The sequence below is a fragment of the Nestor notabilis genome, unplaced genomic scaffold (assembly GCF_000696875.1).
Source record: "Nestor notabilis isolate BGI_N333 unplaced genomic scaffold, ASM69687v1 scaffold3172, whole genome shotgun sequence".
In the NCBI taxonomy this organism is placed as follows: Eukaryota; Metazoa; Chordata; class Aves; order Psittaciformes; family Psittacidae; genus Nestor; species Nestor notabilis.
In genome coordinates, this window is record NW_009917747.1 from 15679 (window position 1) to 34328 (window position 18650).

At 39.2% G+C, this 18650-nt stretch overlaps 1 protein-coding gene across 1 annotated transcript in view; it reads left to right on the forward strand.

Annotated features, from left to right (window-relative positions):
• Nucleotides 1-18650, forward strand: part of LOC104401708 (probable acyl-CoA dehydrogenase 6) — a gene marked incomplete at its 5' end in the record, with an annotated part of 30374 nt that overhangs the window by 2625 nt on the left and 9099 nt on the right. Inside the window, 4 exon segments of the mRNA XM_010009380.1 lie at nucleotides 4219-4325; nucleotides 10236-10403; nucleotides 14722-14862; nucleotides 14865-14894. Of these exon segments, the coding sequence (XP_010007682.1) occupies nucleotides 4219-4325; nucleotides 10236-10403; nucleotides 14722-14862; nucleotides 14865-14894 (446 nt within the window).

Below are 18650 nucleotides of genomic sequence, written 5' to 3' on the forward strand. Positions count from 1 at the left end.
TAATAATGATGATTATTTAGTGGTAAGAGAGTACTTTTCTATTTCATCAGCTTACTCATTACTGATTCTTTCTTCTCCCTAACAGCAGCATAACTGAGAGTAAATATAAAAAAAATTAGTTTTACTGTCTCTTTTCCCATTTGCTGTAAAGGAGAGAAGCTAAGGCTGACAATTGGAACAGTAGGTTTGAAAAGGAGGATCATCCACTTGATCATCTGGCAAAAGGGTGAAAATGGGATGCCATTCCAAAGCCGAGCAGCTTTCCCACTGGCATAGCATAAGGGAGGGTTGGTTTTCTGCCTCTTCAGTAAGAGACGTACTGATCTGTCTCATTCTCGCATTTAGTACATAATTTGTGTAGCACATGTAAGGTAAGCCAGAGCAAAGACTGTTACAGGTGCAGCTTTCAACATATCATTAAGCATTACTGCTGTGGTGGCTAGTTACTTTGCAGCCATAGCCAGTTTGCTGCTTTGTGAGTTTGAATACTTGTGAAGGTCTAACCTGGTCAGAGCAATATGATGTCAAGCAGCTGCTTCTGAACTAGCTTTCCTTGAAACAGCTTCCTGCTATTCCTATACCTTTGAGGTTTCTCGAGCTTCTGGTGACAGCCTGGCTATGCGATGGTGGCACATTGTCTGATGGGCAGCCTTGAGAGCTGGTGTGGTAGCAGCAGGACACCAGGCATGTGAGTAGCTCTTACAAACTGCATGATCTGAAGAGAGTAATTGTTAATATTACTCTGCTACAATACCTGCATTTTAGTACATAATACATTCCTAAATAAATAGAAGATTGATGTAATCATTCTTAGCCAAAACCCTTCAGGCAGTCCCATCTGCATGAGGTAGCCATACCTATCAGGTAGTCTCCTACAGGCTTCTCATCTGCATTCTTTTCAGAACATAGCAATATCTCGAACTGAGCAATTTATTTCATAAAAGCTTTGAATAACTGAAGCTTAAATGCTTGATAAAAACTGGGAGTCAGAGCACTTTTCTTATGCTGTTTTTCACAGAAGGTAAGTAAGTGTTCTAAATGTGGGGGTTTTTAAGCTTGCGTGTCTTCTTAACTGAGATAGGGAATCAAGGAGAGAAAGCTGACTGCAGTATGTATTCTTTTAAACGCAGGTTGTGTAAATTACTGAACCTAATGAGGCTTCCATGCTGCCCAAGGGTGCTTGCTGCTATTCACCATGCATTTCTAACCCTTTCTGTGCCTTTAAAGAGGGTCTCTTCCCTTTCGGGGTTTTTTTTTTTCCTTGTCTTTTTTCCTGTATCCTGAAGATCCAAGGAGTACTGCTAAGCTGGATCAGGACATCAGATGGTAGGATGACTGTGCAGTACTACACTGAAGCAAAAGCATGGCATGTGGTTACTGCATTATTAATAGCTAGGAGCAGAACAGAAAAACAGAATTGGGAGAAATTCACCTCTTGCTAGTACGTAAGAAGTAACTGTAGGTCAGAGTTACCTTCTCTTTGCTTAAAGGAAATCTTTATATTCCTAGGAAGTCCATGAGGAAACTATTGTGTCATCTTTGAGATACTGTAGAATAGTGTATAGATAATCTGAAAACTTCTGTCTGCACACACACACACACCCACCCATGTTCGCGGTGAATAGTGCTCAAATTTATGAGCTCCAGTGCAAGAAAGCTTGAGTTAGTGAAATACTGAGAATTATGTTAGAACTGCCTGCAGCTGTTCAGAGTCAGATTTTCAATTTGCACTTAATAATGTGTCATACTACAGAAAATCTGCCATTTTTACTTAGAATTTTTGTTACTAATTTAATTAATTCACTTCAGCTCAGCTTTATTCCCCAGAAGCATAAGAAACAAAAGTGAGTAAGATCTACGGTTCTACCAAGTTGATTATCGGTCCAGTTAAGTCAGAACAGTGATGTGGAATGGACATTTTCATTCAATATAGCAATCTAATCTGCTGGAAACCAGATTTGTATATGTATATCTGAGATATATAAAGGTGAGTTCAAATTTCTAATTGTCAGAGCACATAAACAGAACTATGTGGATCAAGAAAGTGTTCTTACATCTGTATTTTGCTATGTTTTTATTTTCCTTTTACCCATCATTGACATTTTTGCATACCACTGTCATTTTTGTGTTTGTATTCATGACATTCCGTCAATGTTACTTATAAAGTGTGGAGCAAGAAAGGATGGACCACTTCAATGCAACTTGTACTGTGTCAGAATCTCACACTTGGGACTTCTTGGTTAATCAGCATCAAAAAGGAGCTCCAGTTTATTGACTGTAGGTGTGTGTGCATACATACACACATGCATGAAAATATATTTTAGAGCAATGCTAAGGCTGCACAGTTAATCACATGGGAAACTATGCTCTGGGGCATAGCCCTAGCACAGAGGGGAGACCTAGTCTGCTCTGTCTTGAGCCAGAGCATGATCTCATTGCAAACAGAGTTTTCTAATTCTGAAGCTGTTAAACTGGAAAGAAGTGCGTATTTATGCAGACCTGAGATTTTTCTGGGTTGCATTGAAGATGGGTAGAATTTTACAGAAGCAACGTGTTTCTAACACAATAGCTAGCTGCTTGCTGAGCTGCATGTCCTTCCTGCAAGGCACAGAGACTCATGATCTTCTGAAGATAGTGTTGCCAAACTCTTTTTTTTAATTGCGAAAGATCATATTTTGTAGCCTTAAAAAAAGTTTTCTGGAATTTAAACCAAACAACGAAAGATACCAAACCAAACCAATAGTCTGAGAAAAGTTATTGTCATAGAAATCCTCTGCTGAAATAACTAAAGGTTGGCAAAGTTTTAAGCATCAGAAAGCATTGCCAAAAATCCTGCTAGCTGCTTTCATAATCTGTTTTCTCATGTTGTTGGTTGGAGTTTTTTTGTCTAATTAGTGTTCAGCTGGCCTTACTTGATCATGTCCTGAGGAAAAGAAAAAAAACCCAAAACGTAACAGATGAGGGGACTTTGTCCCAGTATGCTGGAGGAAGGAGTAAACACTCAAAGATTGCTGCTTGTATTTGTTTGGGTTTGCTGCTGTGATTATCAGCAGGGACAGGACTAGAAGTTGAGCTCCCTGTGTGCACAAACTCAAAGTGTCTGTCAGCTCCTAGTCTGTTCTCTTACCATCCTGTGACCTTTGACTGTTTTGTGTCAGGGCTGGAGCAGAGGAGAAAGGACAGTCTTAGCTAAAACGGCATTGCTCTGTTGGAAGTAGTGTTGTAGAAGAAGGGCCCAGGTATCTGCAGTCTGTTTGGGCAGCCAAAGAGCCTACGAGATGAGTGGAGATGCTGACCTGAGAAGCCTCGTGCTGAAGAGGAGGCTGAGTTGGCACTTGACTTTCATGGGTTTCTGCTCACAGAAGAGACATCTCATGTCCTAAGTCTAGCACAAGAGAGGTTCAAGAACTAGATCACAAGCTCACCACTCACACTGCAAGACCAAATCAGTGAATGTTCATTAGGACAAAATAAAATGTGAAATGAGACAGACTATGTTTTGAATTGATGAAAGCAGCTAACCACTGAAAAAAAGAGGGTGCCTCTTAACTGAATTGAAATACGGACAAGTGAATTCTTTGTGTTAAAATGCCATCAGCAGTTTGCTGGTTTACTTTTTATTTTTGCAGGGAACTAAAAGAACCAATGAGAAGCAGCATTGATGGTTTTCACTGTGTGATTTAAATGCGTATGTGGAATAGTAATAGTTATAGCATAATAGTAATGGTGTAAATACAGATATTTGCAGAAAGTGGCCATCATTTGTCATAACTTTTCAGTCACTACTAAAACCTGGCAAAGAGCTGGTGCAAAAGTCACAAGATACACAGAGAGCAGGTCCTCCATCCTGGCTGACTGCAGACTGGAGCAACAGCATTGAGGAGAAACCCCAGGGACTATGTTTATTTAGATCTGATAGCTCTCAAAACAACAGTTAAAGATGAGATTCGGGGCATCTAGACCACACATTTCTGTGGGAGTAAAATGCCTGAATACTTGTAAAAACCTTGTTTAAAATTATTGTGGCTTGACTTATGGTGAAGGCTCTGAATCACAACTTTGGAGGGTATCTATTCTCTCTTTGGCTCTGGGACAGGTTTTACCTCGTCATAGAAAATCGGTCACTGTGTGGGTAGAACAAGATTTATAACTAACTTGTAAATAAAGTTTACCTTCAAAAGTGCCTAATATCCTATCTTTTTCATTATCTTGTTGCAGGTTTCGTTCTGATGAGTTGAAAAAAAGGTTCCTCATACCAACTATAGCTGGAGATTTTGTAGTTTGCATGGGAATTGGTGAAACTGGAGCTGGGTCAGATGTCACAAGTAAGTCAACCTAGCAAATTGCCAGTTTTCGACAACCTGGTATTTTAAAGGAAGGAATCTGGTTTCCTTGACCCTTCCATTTGCTGCTGTCTGTAAGAAATACAAAGGAGGGAAAGACTGCTATGTTGAGAGCAAAAAGTAGGATTCTAGGAGCAGTAACGCATGCCTTGAATGCATCCAAAAGCAATAGAATGTATTTGTCAATGAATCGATAGCTATAACACTGTATAGGCTGAGTGGAACAGATAAATATGCAGCTGACATGCTGGCCCTGGATTTTATCCTAGTGTTTGCCCTGCTGCTTCTGCCTCCCTGTTCTGTCTAAGGCAGGGAGCATTCCGGCAACTTTTGTAGCTGCACAGCCATCACCAGTTGTACAAATCTGCAGACGTACATGATAGGGGTGTAGCCTTGTTCAACTGTACTAAAACTTGCACTTCCTTAAAACAGATACCACCACTGAATGTGGGTGAATTGCAGAGCTAGTCCATTCTGAAAATGATGGCATCACTTTCACAATGGATTCCTCTCGCTCATTCTGGCCTCATCTCATCCCCTTCTGTCATTCATGTGCAGCAAAAATGTCTCTGAACTGGTGATTGTTTTCTTTACCGCTAACGAAGAATTTGCCGTGTCAAATCTATTATCTTTGTGATTTAGTTACTTCACATGCAACTATTTTTCTTGGTTTAGTGGAAGAATATGTTTAAAAACACTGATAAATGAAACTAGAATTCTGAAGTGCCTGAGGCAGTAGATAATTTGAACAATTAAATTAAGAGATATTGTACAAAAAAGTGAAAGATGTCTCATCTGACTGTGAAACATGGACTTCAAGGAGAAGGGAGCAACAAGATACCACTTTCAGTGGTTTTGTTGTTGGACACAGGATGGCTAAGTTGAACACACTGTGCTCTTACAAACTGCAGAGACGTCTTCTTGAAGACAAAATCACTGAGTTGACTGCAGCTTTTGATCAGCAGAGTCCTATGTCCATCTCTTTGACCAAACTCAAGCTGTTTTCTCAAGACAGACAGAGAGTTATTCAGTGTCAGGGCAAGGGTGTATCAGGTAGTATGCAAGAGAGTTAAGGGAGATAATGAAATAATGAGACTAAATCTTTCTGCATGATCCATTGCCACTTTCCTTTCTACTTAATTGATTTTGTTCATAAGAAAAAATCCATGATTTTCATAATATTGTTTTTCATTAAAATAATTTTAAATTTGAGTTTTTCTAATGTAGGAATTACAACATCATTTACTTTTAATTAATACCTCTCTAATTAAATGGTTGAACTTTCTAAATATGATTTTAATTTTTTGATGCAGTGTTATGGATAATAAGTAACATAAATATTCTTTTACCTGCATATTGTTTATCATCTAGTTTAATTGGTATGATACACTTGGATTGATATGGATAAAGAGAAATTTGGAATCAACAAGGATTATCTGTTGAACCCAGACTGCAGCTGGGAGGCAGACTGCAGGATGGAAAGATACTTTTTCACCTGTCATGGAACATCTGACCTCTGGTATAAATCCAGAAACCAGCTTACAATGCTTCTAAAGGGTAATTAAATGGGCAATTTAGGTGTGAGCAGCACTAGTTTATGTTTTGAGTAGCACTTGTTTGCACAGACCGAGGGAATATATCATCTCTAGGTGGCCCAGCTTTGAAGTAGACTGAACAGTGCCAAACTGCACTTGGTTGGTTGGTTGGTTTCTCCTGCTGTTGGGAGGTTTATCTCCCTTAGATAAGTGAAGGAGTAGTAAAGCATAGCAGCTACTCACATGTGAAGGCTGGGGACATACTGCTGCCATGTGAGCCGGTGTATTTTAAACTGAAGAATGACAGAGAGTAAGGTATCTCTAGTATTTTCTTCTGCCAGTTCCAAAATTACTGAAGGTCATGAGAACACAGAAGAAGAAGAAGTGTTCACTACGTGAGAAGTGAAAGGTGTCTGGAATTAGTTTATTGAAAATTCAACAGAACAAAAAGGACTAGTATATATTAGTCTAATGTAAATTTCAAGTCAATTTGAAGGAGCACCTGTCTGCTTTCAAATGTAGTTGTTGTATATTCAACATAGTTTTGACCATGTACAACAAAACTAGCACAGAAATGACTTGAGAAGCAGAACGGTACGGAACAGTTAGCATAGAAAATGTTTCTTTTTAACTTCAGGATTCTTGGCACCACAAAGCATACATATTTTTGTCCGTTTTAATGATTTTGTCTCATCTCGCTATTATTCCATAATTTATATAATGTTTTGCTGGTAGTCTGTGGAGAACATGTAAGAACACATCATGGAAGACACCTCCTCTTTCTTCAAGTTAAGTCTTCCAGGCAACTACCCCAACTAACCCTGCTGATGTCTACCTCTTCAGCATAGACATCTTGCCCCTTTTTGTCTCTATGGAATCCATTCTTTCTGTCTTTCTCGGTTTAGGTAATCTTTTTTAAGCTTGAAAAACTAAAATTGCACATACTGTCTATACTTCTCCAACCCTGATAGAAGTATTACCCTCTAATACGTAATGTTACACAAGTTTGCTGGCTTGTGAATTTTATGATTAAATATGCAGATTATCTTCATCATTGGTTTGTTATTGAAACATTGTAAGATAATAGCAATCATTCTTATTACTTTGTGCCTAATTACTTGTACTTTGTGTCTTGAAATTGAAAACCCAAGATCATTCCTTTCTTGCTGGTGATGTCTCTCAAGTTTGTGTCACTAACAAATTTCATTAGCGTATTTCTTTTCTTCTTTTAAAGGTCATGAATGGAAATATTCAATAGGTTTTGTCCAAAGGCTCATAACCAAGGAAGATTTCCAGTAGTAACCTCCCTGCATATCAGTACTTCCTCTTTTAATGCAACCTGATGCAATTTCCTCTTTGCCAAGTTCCTTGCCCACATTTCCACTTTTGTCCTAATTCTTATCTTTTCAAAGTTTTAATTCATAGTTACCTAGTAGCATCAATTTTAGTTTGATTGAGTCCAATAGGAATTTTTTCCATTCTTTCTGTAGAAAATCCATTTTCATAACAAACAAATCAGGCTGGTTTTAAATAAGAGACCATGGTAAATTGAATTCTCTTTTCTTTCCAAATCTGTTCTGAGACCATGCAGATTGCCAAAACCAACAACCTCTCTTTTCACTAATTTTACTTTCTGTACAGTCTTTCCTGTAGATGTCTTGCTTTGTCAGCTACATTGTGAATCCCTTTGTAATCTCATGTGAAACATTTCTTTAGTTTTGAGGCATTCTCTATATGTCTCATTTTTTTTCTAATTCTCTATTCATTTCTGCAGCTGGAACGTTTCAGTTTGCCACCTAAATCTTACTTAATTTTGGTGGTTTTCATCTGCAAGACTTAATTTAGTTTGACCTGTGGCAGTTCTTACTTTCTGACCTCCAAACCGTAGCTTACTTTGATGATTAATCTCTTTCCTTTCCTGTAAGCCGTCTCCTGTTTTTTAACGTGATTATTCATCCAGTTAGACTTGAAGCTATTTCATGCAAGTTTGGGGTTTTTTTTTCCTGTGCTGATGATGTAAATCCCAGATTTCTGTTCTTATTTTTTATTTTTTTTTTAACTTGAAGGATGTGTGTTGCCTATCTTTGATCGTAATGTTGACCTTAAAAGTTGATGCCAACCTTGTCTTTTGTCAAATATATTTCGATGCATGGCTGGACTCAAGAGCACAGTGCAGAAGAAAACTTAAGATTCAAGTATGTTGTGACTTGAATGGTGAAGTGACCAGCCCTGGTTGCTTATATATGGCACTAGCTGTATCAAAAGCCTTTTGATAGTCACCTTTCCTGGAAGGGGCCCACACAGCGTGCTCTGTAAGTTGCTGAGTTATATAGTCCCTACAGGGACAGTGATGTGGACCTGCCAAATATAAGTTATGGAGCACCCACTGAAGCAGCCTTTTCCCAGAGCTAATCTCTGTCAGGGAGAATAATTACAGTCAAATATTAAATTCTCTTCTGAGCCATATCCCTGAGACTCAGTCCACTTGATTTTGGTAAATTGTTAAGAGGTTTTCAAAGTCTGCTGTATTTTAAACATAAAACTTACTTATTTACTTGATCTATCTTCTAATTAAAGAGAAATATCTCTTCATAAGTTGATTATAAATAGTCATTTTTCAAGTGGTTGAAGCAAACTGTCAGCTATCACATCTGGGAGTACTTGAAGGTTCCCATTAGTAAGGCATTTGTTCTTTAATCTGTGTTTGGGTGGTTAGTCCCCTGTGACGCCATGCTCACAAGAACTGTTTACATTTGTGATAACATCACAGTGCTCATTGTTCCTTTGCAGACCTTCCATGGAACCTCTGTCTCATCTCTTCAGTAGCTGTTCCACAACAAACAGATGCATGATGTAAATCACTGTTATTGCTTCCATCTTTTCTACGCTACATCAGTACAGTGTCATTTCTTATCCCAGCTCTTGTGTGTCCTTCTTTTGTTATTTAGTCCCTGTGTATATGTTTGTCCAGTGTCTGTGTTCATGTATTATTAGCTTTTATCAGTACTTTAGGTTTCTTAAGTTTGTTGGCCTCCAATTGTTATACAGATTTTGTATCGAGTCCCTTGGACAGATTTGGCATTCATTGAAATAGCTATATGCCTGCTGTTTTTATCCACATTAGTACTATTTCTTTCCCTTTCATTATTATCTGCTTGTAAATTCTTTTAGCCATAGCTATATCCGATATTCCCTTATCTTATACTTTATGCAATATTCTCCCACTATTTTTCCCCAGTTCTGTTATTAAAAAGACTTCTTTTCAGCCATGCTGACCTCAATCCTGCTTTGTCTTGTAAATCATGCTGGTTTTGGCATAAATGAAGATCAGATACTTGGTTTTGCTTTGGTTTATAATTAGAGCCTTTGGGAAGAAGGTTCATGTGCAGATTGAGATGGGTGTGTATAAAGGTATAGCCAGCTCACCTAAATGTGCCTCCCCACTCTACTTAGTGTCTTGACTCTTACCCCTCAAGTCTGCTGCCTCCCTCAATAGATGAACTCTTATGGACTTCAGAGACTCATTAGATTTACAGGTGCTACAAGGAGTTTAGTAGGGTTCTCTTATACCATCACTTACTTATAGCTAGGTATCTATTGGAGAGTCTTCCTCAGTCGGGGTTTTAGTTGAAGGTGTTCAATTACAGAGGTAAAAATCGAGCCCTTTAGAAATTCTGCTAGTGTGTAAATAATAATAAGTAATGATTCATTCTGGCTGTCTATTGCAGCTAGGGCTGCTTGCAGCATGATGTGAACACTCACAGATGAAGAGCAGATTGTTTTTTGTCGGGGGTATAAATAGCAGGCATTTGGAACTCCTTTGTATAAAGACATTCTTAGCATTTAGACTTGTTTTTTTGGAAGTTTACTAGCTTTGAATTTATTACACTATTCTGACCAAGAACATGCAGGAAATGCATGTACATATATCTTTATGCATACACAGATAGTGAGGCATATGTTTGTTTAAGTCAGGACTCAGAAATTAATGACGTGCTCAGTGACTAACATACAGAGTTACAGAAATGCATAATACATCACCTCAGACTGAAATATTTCTGGCCCAAGTTTTTGACAACCAAATTTACTTAAGGAAAGTTTTTTGCTTTCATCGACAGGGATGAAGACTCCATGTAAAGGAGGGTGAGAGAAGTGGTCTCGTTTCCCTCATGTGCCTTCCAAGAGTTGTCCAGGCTTTGTGCAGCCTGGTAGAGTTAGAGGACCTGGGGGGGTATGAAGGGAGAACCAAACATTAGTTGTCTGAATGAGAGAAAAGGAGTGAGTCTGCCAGTTGTACAGGGACCAGCTTATCCCTCCTTCACAAGAATAACCCTTCATTTCGTATGTTTTGAAATAGACATCAAGACAACAGCTGTGAGAAAAGACGATGAATACATCATAAATGGTGGTAAGATGTGGACTACGTCTGGATGCCAAGTGGACTGGATGTGCCTGCTGGCAAACACCAGTGAAGGACCTCCCCATCGAAATAAATATCTCATATGTCTGCCAATGAATCTACCTGGTAATAACACAGAATTCTTTCTCTTCTAATTTGATTTTCTAATTTGATTTTTAAGTATGGACAGTATAAGGAGGAAAGGTGTTTGACAGGAAGGACTGCACCCATAAATGCTCTTCTAAGTTAGATACTTCACTGTCATACAAATTTGGTTCTGAAATCCGTTTGCACAATTCCAAAAAGAGTAGGGGACAGGAGAAAATAAGAAGAAAGTTAAGTATTTTACAGACTAAAGAGAGTCCTTTTTTCCAAAAATACATTTATAAAAGTTGCTCAGATACATTTGCATGGGAAGATTTCATAACCTTCTGTGAGAATGAATATACAAATTAGTGCCAAGGACAAAATTTGTGCCTTAAAGAAATCATTAAAAACAAAGACTTTTTTTTTTTCTTTTTTTTTTTTTTAAAGTTAGAACGTTCAGTGTGTTTTAGTTTTGGAGAAGTTCCACAGAAATTTTTATCTTTGTTTTCTGTCCCAAAAGGTAGAAAGAAGATGCAAACAGTCTGTAAACTAAATAACATTATTTCATAGACCTTTGCACATGAACTGTATGTAAAATGTTTTTAAACTACTTTTCAAAAACAGTATTAAACTCTTCCGTGGTTTGTATGAGGACTAACAAACAGCCTATATGCTTCTTTTTTCAGTGAATAGAGGAGTATTTTTAAGCTTGCTGTCTTGTCCAGAAAATATCGAAAGTGATTCTCAAGTATGTGAAAATAAAAGAATAAAGAGTTTAGAAATCAGTTTTCCAAAAACAAAGCAGCCAACCCACTGTTAGAGTCAGATCAAATATACAGAAATTGACTTGGAAGTTTTCAGCTACTTTGCTTATTCCAAAAAGACACATGAGTTGTTATAGCTTGGCAGGCTGGGGGCAGGGGGTATTGTTAAGATCACGCAGCCTATACATAGATCTTCTTTACTGCAGTAAATAGATTCTAGAAAGTAGAAAAGTTGCCTGAGTCACCTGAAGCTGATCTGCAGAAGTGTAGAAGTCTTCCCAGAAACAAAAATTGCACTCCTTGAAGTATATAAGCTTTCTTTTTTCTGTGTGATACAGATACTGGCTTCCAAAAGGGTCGCTGTACCAAGACTGGTGACCTTTCGAAATGAAATATTAAGATGGTTGATTTTGGGTGGGTCATATCAGAAAGGAGTTTTTTCAGGAAGATAAAGAGGAAAAGGGTGAAAAAGGCTGCCATTTGACACAGATGTGAGGAGGAAGCTCTGGCTGTTTTGATACATCCTAAGGATGTCTGTCTGCCAAAGATTGGTGCTCCTTGGAGGGCAGCAGACCAAGACTGTACGGGAAGTGTCTGAAGGACATCACTGAATGATGCACTAGCAAGCGTCTGTAGATGTATGTGTGTCAAAGCTCAAGAATGCATGCAGTGGAGAACGAGTGTGTTATGTCTGACTAACTGCCGCAGTCACCAGCCTGTATGGCGCAGTAAGAAAGGGATCCATGGCACAGTGGTAACTCATTCTTTGCTAGCAGCTGGAAAGACATGGGAGACTAGTCCAACATTTGTCATGTAAACCTTAATTGTTTCGTACTTACGATGATAGAAAAAAAAGGAAAAAAAAGTTCCAGGTCTGAAAGTGAATTACTTAGTTCAACAGCTGGTAATTTATTGGAGATATGAAGCAGGATTTGCTTCATGTGTGTACAGTGTCTGTTCTGGGTGAAGTAAATCATGGCCTAGATTTGACAGACACTGCTGAATACCTTTCTCACAAAAGGAATTTGGAGAATGGCAGTGTGGTTTCACGGTAGATATCCAAATTGGGTGAATAGTCCTCATAATAACGATGTCCTAAAAAAACCCCAACCTTAATTTTTCATATGATGAAAGAGAATCTAACAAGTTGTAGAATGTCTGTGAGTAATATATATATAGACAAATGGCTTGCAGCCCTAATCCTGCAACTATTTGTGCAGTGGTTTGTCCTCTGGGTCCTCAGATGGCACTAGGGTAGATTGCAAGGGGGAGATAATAAAGAGAAGAGCATCCAGGACAAGGGTAAGAGCATGTTTCTCAGGTTGCAATTTAAAATGTGCCTGTTTCCATTTGTAAGGTAATTGTCAGAAAGCTGGAGGAGTGGGAGAAAATGAAAAATCAAAGATGCCTGGAAAGAACTGCCCAGAAAGAGACATAGTAATCCATCTCAGTGATACTGGTGTGAGTAGCATAAATGGCTCTATTAGCATGCCAACTGTCAGGCTCTTGGCCTTGCTAGATTTCTGTGTTATTGCTTGTTATTTATTTAATACAGACAAACTCCAGGAGTTATCTGGGCAGATCGTAAGCACATCTTCATATGGGCAAAGAGCAGTGATTGCATAAAACCAACTAGAAGTAGACCAAAGACATGATCTCTGAGACTTTCAAAGAAACCAAGCAGTAATCCAATGGGAAAAGGTGTTCTAGAAATCATCTGTGCCTGTAAATGGTTCAGTGTGTTTGTTTAGCTCTGATTTTAATACAGAAACAAACCACAAATGTTTTTTTGGTATGAGTGGGTGCAAATTGCTGGATAGTTTTCAATCCAAGGGTAAAAAATTTTTACACAGCTGTCCTGATTTTCTTCCTGTGTTGAACACATATCAAAGCAAATATTCCTAGCACATAATCCATTTATGGATTGGACAGTGGAGAAAAATCTTGAGTGGAAGGTGTGGAAGTCTATGCAGACTTACTCTGAGAGCAATCATGGCATTTGGAAATAGTGTTAGTATTTAATCTCTGCAAAAGAGTGAAACTTTCCATAGCCTTATTCAGTGCAGCCAGAGAGAGTGAATTTGAAGGGAATGATTGCCAACAACTTCTGCCTGCAAAACCAAAGTAATTTTCACATGACTGAAGGCCTCCTGTTAGTAGAAGATGAGATGTCTATATTAGTTCAGAAAGAGATGTTGACTAATATCCATGAAAGTTGACAACGGTCTGTGCAATGACCAACTCCTACTGAGCTGTGTTAGAGAATAGTAGAGGACTAGGAAAAAAAAAAAGAATAAAGAGGAAAATATTGTCAGAATAGAATACCTCCTCATCACAGAGCTGGTTAGAATACCATGTATGTGGGTAATAAAATGTTTCATTTTTTGCAAAGACATGTGCTGACTTGGAGGACTGTTTTTCTACATATCTTGACTTTACAGATGTAATCAGCATGATTTGCTCAAACTCTTATTCCTGATTGTTGGCCTTAGTTTACCTCTGAAACATTCTTGACTCCTATCCTGAATATTCTCATCAGCCCCAGAGCAACAAGGAGATGAAAACTGAAGACAAGGGAATTGCCACCCAAACTTTAAAAAATAAAACCAGTAGATGTCTGTTAAGCTCTCATGAGACAGTGGTAAAGCCATACTTCCATCTGAACAAAAGCAAGGAAGAACTTGTGGCTACAAAAGACCAAATGTGACTAGGTAGCTGAAGTCTTACATGGCCAAACCTGAAGGAACCAGGTTCATCTCCAACAGGCCATTGCATGTGGGGTCAGTCATTGCCTGTGGGGAAGCAAACCCTTTTCACAAGCATGTCCATGATAAAACTCAGAGGTATCAGTTGTGATCATTATGAACCCATCTATGACTACTTAGATTAACTAAACAATATTTTATAAGCCATCATAAAATACATACTTTTAGCAAAATTTGGAGTTGGTACGGAATTGTTTGCTGTTTGTAGCAATTAGGAATTTGAGTCTAAGTTTGTATTAGGACGAATTGGTGTAGTGTGATTATAAACTCTCTCTTCTACAGAAAGCATCAGGATAGACTAGAAAGAGAAGGATAAATGTGGAAGAGAGGAAAGGAGTGGGATTTCCAGGAGGAGAAATTCTCTAGTTGCAGCTTAAAACATAGCTCTGTTTTTGTCATTGCTAAGTATTTCTCTACTGTTTCACAGCAGTGTAGGCCATCTGCAAATACTGCTAAATTGAATTCCAGCATTTCATAACAGTGCACTAAAAATCAAACATAAGCAAATAAATATTGCATTGTTTCAAGACATGCATGAAGTAAGATTATTACTACTAGTAAAGAATTATTATTTGGGGACATAATAAAAAGTGTGACCCTTACAATTGCAGTTCCTGCTTTGCTAGTTAAATAAAATAGAAAAGCTCTTGGAAATGGGACGTGGATTGTTTTACTCTTAAATTCCAGAATACTGTTATGTTTTTCCTGAAGGCAGATTTCACTGTAGTCTTGGCACATACCTTCACATCTGCAAACTTCACTTTCTTGAAATGCTGTACTTGTATATACCACTTGTATTTTCGGTGGCCTTTCTAATACTTTCTTCAGGTATTCATGTTGCTAAAAAGATAGGCAAACTGGGCATGAAGTCATCAGACACAGCTCAGATCTTTTTTGAAGATGTAAGGGTCCCCAGCAAGAACCTCATCAGTGAGGAAGGAAAAGGTTTTACATATCAGATGTTGCAATTCCAGAAGAGCGGCTGTGGGGAGTAGCCACTGGTAAGTCATTGTTTGTGCTTCTGGAGCCGGGCAGGGATGCAGGGGTCACCCTTCACATGACTAACAGGACTTTCCTTTTCTCATAGATTGCAATGGCCTCTTACAGTCTGTTTTTGAAATCTGTCACAGCCTGAGTACAGACAACCTTCCCTTTCTGGAGGAAAACTTGAAACAGAAAATACTTTGTGAGGCATCACAGAGGCTGGTTTTTTCTTGTTTCTTTTTCTTGGTGTTTTTCTGCTGATAAGAAAATATGGCATCGTGTTATGTCTGCTGCAAATAGTACAAAGGCTATTAAAATACTGGCATGAAATAGGATGATGACTTTTCTTGTAGTACAGTAAGCTGTGATATTTATCCTGGATTTTAGAAAATTAATGTAGTGGCTGTGTAAGGAATTGGCTCTTACAGGATATGAGAGCTTTGTTTTGTGGATTTGTTTTACCTCTGTGCACTTTGGACATCAGTGGTATAACACCAAATTCCTTTCTGTGAAGTTATGCTGTCACAGGGTTCCTGTTACTCTGAACTCAGGGTGTACTTGAATCCATGTATCTGAGTTATATGGATTCTGGATGCTCCAACCCTGGCAGTGTTCAAGGCCAGGTTGGACAGAGCCTTGGGCGACATAGTTTAGTGTGTGGTGTCCCTGCTCCTGGCAGGGGGGTTGGAACTAGATGATCTTAAGGTCCTTTCCAACCCTAACTATTCTATGATTCTATGATTTTAAGTCTGGATTGTCCAATTTCAGCCTCCCAACCTTCCCCCTCACCCCACAGTGTTTGTTTCATCTTAAATATAATGTGGTTCACTGTAAGAAGATTGGTCCTCTTTAAATTTCAGGGTTGTATAAATAACTCACCATATTCGTGCTCCTGCGCATACCCTGTCTGTTATTGTCTGTGTGTGGCTAGGGAATTGGGAATTCTAAGACGTGATTTTCTGATTCAGTGACCAAATAAAAAAATCACTCCCTGTTGTGGGTTGGTCCCAGACCAAATATTTCAGAGTTCAAATGTTTTAAAAAATCTTTGGTTTGGGCTAAAATTCTTAGTTTGGCGTGAGACAAATGGTAACTGTGAGAGTGGTTTTAGTGAAGAACAGACTTATAGGGGATGCTACTGCAGACTCAGGCAAGGAGGAGACATGGTCCTACTGCTGCTCCTGTTTTAATTGAGGCACACACAGACTGCAAGGATGTGCATCGTCCATTTTTATGCTCAGTTTGAAAGCTAAGTTAAACAAAACAGTCAGAAACTCTGGGTTGCAGTGATACTCCCCAGGCAGCAGAGTAACCCGCGGCATTAGTCATGCCCCAGGCAAAAGTGACGTGCACAGCATCAAGACACAAAGCCTGGCAGGTTAGATCACTCCTGTTAAAACCACTGGCAGCTTGGTGCTGTCCAGCCTTGCACAACTGCCTGACAGTCACCATGCTCTGCCAGGAACTGGGACACCAGGTTTCAATTCTGCTTTTTGCCCAAAACAACACAGTGGGAGTAGGCAAACCCTCACCCTGGATGAGCAGTCTGGGAAGGGCATCTTTGCTCCCTGCACCATTGGCCAGGCAGGGGCCATCAGGGAGCAATAGCCTTGGAGCTCACCAAGGGAGAGAGAGCTGCCTTCTTCAGCACAGTGGACAGTATGTTGTACGTTGCTGGGTCCCCTGGTTTTGCTTTTATTCACCGTCTGATATAAAGTGCATGAAAGCTCTAGAAGCTGGAACAAGGCTTATAGTTTGGGCCAAGTTGCAAACTTCAGTGGTAACCAGTTGTGGTAAACAAGAAAAAAAGAATAACCAATGTTCAGAAAGGAGCCAGGTGCTTGATGGATGCAGTTTGTAACACCACGACATTTAGCTGTTACCTTCCAGTCCTGCAGATGGTTTTACATATGTTCAACAAGTATTTTGCTGGAAGCTCAGATGTGCAAAACTATGTACATGCCTTCAGTAGCTTTGTGATTAGGTCTGCATATGTACTCCTAGTCCTCACTTCTGGTCCTCAGAAGGACATTTGTGTTCCTTCCAGTTCATGACTATTCATGTGACACTGAAAATCATCAGCCTGCTTTTAAACACTTTAGGGACCAGTCCTGGCATCCTTGCTTTCACTACTTCCTAAAACTTGGAAGAAGCAGTTGACTGCCTTTCCTTTCTTTCTTTCCTTTTTGGGCATTGCTTTGTTGTGTTTGGGTTTTTTTTGTTGTTGGTTTTGTTTATGCATTTTTAGTACCATGTATCATGTATTCCAGCTTTCTCTTTGTTTATTATTACCTTCTTTGTGGCAAACGTGGGGAAGCTTCCTTCCTTCACTTTTTTTTTCTTTTGCCTCTTAAAATTAATTTTCATTCAAACTTGAGTTAAAATATAAATGGAAAACTAATTTCCTGGAATTGCAAAATTTGGTCACAGTGTGGTCTTTTCTTCCAAGTGACATGTTGTCAAAGGCACTGGTAAAAGTCGTTCTGTTTCTTGCTCCAATGAAAGAGCTGTCACATCTCTCTCCCATGTTGTGACACTTGGCAAACATCATCCATTTGTGGACCTGTTGCACTGATCACAGGAAAATAATGTTGCTATGGCAAGAAAGCAAACAGTTTTTTTTGTGAATTGCTTAACTTGGAGGCAAAGAGGGAGTTCAATGTGTGTGAGAGATCAGAATGGCACTTTTCTAATGACTTCTATCTGCTGCTGTAGTCTCAGTTTTATGAGCATCATTGAGTCATGGCCAGTAAGCAGGATGACAGATTCTTTTACATGGGCAATGCACGTCCTTAAGAGACAGATTACTCAGCTTGGAGCTCACTGTATATCTCACTAGTGAATGACCAACCACAATGAAAGAAAATACATGAATTTCCTTTTGAAAGGAGATGTAGCAAGGCAAAGTGTGTTTACAGTGAGAAGAAGTTCCAAGTGGAAAAAACGTAAGCTGGATGGAGGTACAAGGAAAAGATTATTCTGCATCTGGCAACTTCAAGTGCTTTCACAATTCTCAGCTGTCTGGTAGACCATGAGTTCCTCAGGCTGCCCTAGAGCAACATTTCCTGCATGTGCTGTCAGTTGAAATCCATGGGGCTAAGTTAATCTGAGCATGTGGAGAATATTGTCTAACAGAAGAGGAAACAAACGTACAGGGAAAAATCAGGAAGTTAGTTTCACTGTTAAGAATAGCATTTCTCTGTACTTACATGACTGCTTTGCCATGTTGGAGCTATGCTCATAGCTTTAAATACCTGTAGTCATAGCATCACAGAATGGTTTTCACTGGAAGGGATCTTTAAAGATCATCACATCCAATTCCCTGCCGTGGGCAGAGACACCTTCCACTAGATCAGGTTGCTGAAAAACCCATCCTTGAACACCGCCAGGGATGGGGCAGCCACAGCTTCTCTGGGCAACCTGTGCCAGCGCCTCACCACCCTTATCATAAAGAATTCCTTAGAATCATAGATTCATAGAATAATTTGGGCTAGAAGGGACCTTCAAGATCATCTAGTTCCAAGCCCAGAACATTCTCCCTTATGTTCAGTCTAGATCTACCCTCTTTCAGTTTAAAACTGGCGCCCCTTGTCCTGTCACTGCTGGCTCTAGTGAAAAGTCTCTTCCCATCTTTCTTAAAAGCCTTCCTTATATATTGAAAGGCAGCAACAAGGTCTCCCCATAGCCTTCTCTTCTCCAGGCTGAACAACCCCAACTCTCAGCTTGTTTTCGTAGCAGAGGTGCTCCAGCCTTCTGACCATTTTTGTTCCCTC